This window comes from Rhea americana, unplaced genomic scaffold (assembly GCF_003343005.1).
Source record: "Rhea americana isolate MKP2758 unplaced genomic scaffold, rheAme1 scaffold_303, whole genome shotgun sequence".
NCBI classification, from domain to species: domain Eukaryota; kingdom Metazoa; phylum Chordata; class Aves; order Rheiformes; family Rheidae; genus Rhea; species Rhea americana.
The window spans coordinates 404,485-407,388 of NW_028186428.1; the positions used below are offsets into that span (position 1 = coordinate 404,485).

The 2,904-nt window shown below is 67.5% G+C and overlaps 1 protein-coding gene across 1 annotated transcript in view; it reads right to left on the reverse strand.

Moving 5' to 3' along the window:
* Positions 1-860: 860 nt before the first annotated feature.
* Positions 861-2,904, reverse strand: part of FAM3D (FAM3 metabolism regulating signaling molecule D) — a 4,504-nt gene continuing 2,460 nt past the window's right edge. The window contains exons 5-8 of the mRNA XM_085309814.1: positions 2,825-2,875; positions 1,367-1,451; positions 1,060-1,186; positions 861-987 (exon numbers count right to left, since the gene is read on the reverse strand). Of these exons, the coding sequence (XP_085165940.1) occupies positions 898-987; positions 1,060-1,186; positions 1,367-1,451; positions 2,825-2,875 (353 nt within the window). The 3' untranslated portion in view covers positions 861-897. The remainder of the gene's footprint in view (positions 988-1,059; positions 1,187-1,366; positions 1,452-2,824; positions 2,876-2,904) is intronic.

The window sequence follows — 2,904 nt, forward strand, 5'->3', positions numbered from 1 at the left end:
CCACGCAGCTCCTCCCGTCCCCAGCTGTGCAGGCGCGGGGGTGATTTTTTTTTTTTTTTGGGGGGGGGGGAACGCAATCTGCCCCTTGCGGGGGCTGTTTGAGCAGGGCTTTCTGCTGCGGGTCCTGGCCCTGTGCCCGCCGCAGCGGGCTGGCGGCTGGGGCCGGCGGCGTCCCGCTTCTCCCGGTAAAAGGCTCCCACCTATTGGTTACGCTGCACAATTTCAGCTTGCCGAACCCCCTGCACAGTGCTGCCGGCGCGGGGACCCCCCCCGCGGCTGGCGTCGTCCCCCCCTTCGGCGGGAGCGTGCTGCGGAGGGCACGGGGGGGCTTTCACCCGACCCAGAGGCGACGGGCTGGGGGGGGGGATGCGTCAGCCTGCAAGCACGTAACTCGCGCTGCTGCGAGCCGTCCGCGCGGCCTGTCCCCTCGCGGCTGCACGGGACGGCAGCGGAGACCCCGGCCGGCTTGCCTCCCGCTGCGCGGGGTCCCCGTGGCGTGGTCCCCTGCGGTACCCAGCCGGCAGGAGACAGGGAAATGCACAGATCACACTCAAAAGGGGAAGCAAGAAGGCAATAATTTGTAATAGGACATCTTATATAAGAAAGAACATTAAAAAAAAAACAAAAAAACCCAAAAAACCCATACCCTCTCGCAAAGTCTTGGTGGCTTAAAGATAGAAAAATAAAATACCCCAAACTCAAGCTGTCCCAGCCTGGGCGAAGCCTGGCTGGCCGCTGCTCTGGCGGCGCAGCTAGCCTCGGGCACCGCTTTTCCGAGCACCGCGCGGCCCCTGCAGCGAGGCCGCCCGTCGTGCGCCAGCCGGCGCGGGGTTGAGCGGTCCGGCGGCGGCGAGCCGGGGGCAGTCCGGCGCCGCGGCTGGCGGGTCTCGTGCCCCGCTAGTCCATCTTGCGCGGGGCGCAGCCCTCCATCTCCAGCAGCTCGGGCCAGCCGTCGTACTTGTTGGTCTCCTGGTTGTTCTTGAGGTGCTGCGGGAGGAAACGGGGCGGTGAGCTGGGCGCCCGGGGGCAGCGTGCTGCGGCGCACGCCGGCGGCCGTACCTGTTCGAAGGGGCTCTTGGTGCTCAGCCCTTTGGCGCCCAAGAAAACCCAGCTGTCGCGGAAGCCCAGCTGGCTCGCGTAGCTGCTGCCCAGGTTGGTGAAGAGCGTCCGGGCTTTGTCGCTCATCCTAAGGGAGGAAGGAAAAACGGAGGTGTAAGAAAACCTCCGTGCGGTGCCAGGGCGAGCAGAGCAGGACCGGGGGCCGGGGCATGGGCCCTCCGAAGCACCGGCACCTCCGGCTCATCCCCGCCTGGGCTGCGGGTTTCCGGAGAGGTGGCCCGGCCGTGGGGCTGGGAGCTGGGCTCACTTTGTGGCGGGGTCGTCGAAGGTGGCCGTCAGCACCAGGGTGCCGCTCGTGATCTCCATCAGGAAGGTCTCCAGTTCCTTAATGTCTGGGAGAGGGGAAGCATTAAAAAAATAAAATAAAATAAATAAGAGAGAGAGAAAGAGGGACTCAGCAGGATGGCAGGCGTGGAAAGCGCTTAGCTAACAGGCGAGAGCGGGGATGCGTTTGACCAGCCAGGCGGACACGGGGGTGGTGGGCTCGGCCGCCAAAGCCGGCGGCCGAACGGACTGCAGCTTTACCGCGGGAGCTCGTCTGCGCGCCGGAGCCGCGCTGGCAGCGTGGCGTGCCTCGGCCCGGCGCCCCGGGGCCCGTCCCCGTCCCCGGAGCCCATCCCCATCCCCAGCGCAGCGCTTCCCGCGAGCTGAAACTCCCGTGGTTCTCCTCGCGCTGCTAAGAGCTGACTTCAAAACCGGGAAGCGTAAAGGGCGGCTGCTCCAGACGCTCGGACAAGACAGCGTAAATGAAAAGCGCCATTTTCCCCCCCACACGCGTGCTTCTGAGGGGCGCTGCCGCCGCGCTGGGCCGGGGGGCAGGTGACGGCCTTGCGGCGGGCAGCGGCGTTCGCAGCGTCCTGCGAGGTGGTGGCCGGTGGGATGGTGGGGTGGCAGGGTGGCGGGATGGTGGGATGGGTGGCGGAGTGGCAGGATGGTGGGGTGGCAGGGTGGTGGGGTGGAGGGATGCCGGGGTGGCGGGTAGTCAGGTGTCTGGGTGGAGGGTTGGCAGGGTGACGAGTGGCAGGTGGCGGGTGCCCAGGTGTTGGGGTGGTGGGTGGAGGGGTAGTGGGGTGCCTGGGTGTCGGGACGTTGGGGTGCCCGGGTGTTGGGGTGTCAGGGTGTTGGGTGCCCAGGTGGCGGGGGGTCGAGGTGTTGGGGCAGCGGGATGGCGGGTGGCAGGTGGCGGGGTGCCGGGGTGGCGGGTGGTGGGCTGCCCGGGTGGTGGGGTGTTGAGGTATTGGGGTGGCAGGGTGTCTGGCGGGGTGGCGGGGTAGCCGGATGGCGGGTGGTGGGGTGTCAAGGTGTCAGGGTGGCGGTTGGTGGATGCCTGAGTGGTGGGGTGGCGGGTGGTGGGTGGCAGGGTACCCGGGTGGCGGGTTTTTGAGATGGCGGGGTGCCCTGGTGTCGGGGCGTCAAGATGTCGGGGTGCCCGGGTGTCAGGGTGTCGAGGTGTTGAGGTGTCGGGGTGCCCGGGTATCGGGGTGTCAGGGTGGCGGGTGTCGAGGTGTCGAGGTGTCAAGTTGTCGAGGTGTCGGGGTGTCGAGGTGTCAGGGTGGCGGGTGTCAAGGTGTCGGGGTGCCCAGATGTCGGGGTGTCGGGTGTTGAGGTGTCGATGTGTCGAGGTGTTGGGGTGTCAAGGTGTCGGGGTGTCGATGTGTCGACGTGTTGGGGTGTCAAGGTGGCGGGTGTCGGGGTGCCGCCTGACCTCCGGAGTACATGTCGAAGACGGCCGTCCGCAGGAGCCGCCCCGTCGTTCCTGGGGGGTCGCGGAGGCGGCGCGGGGCC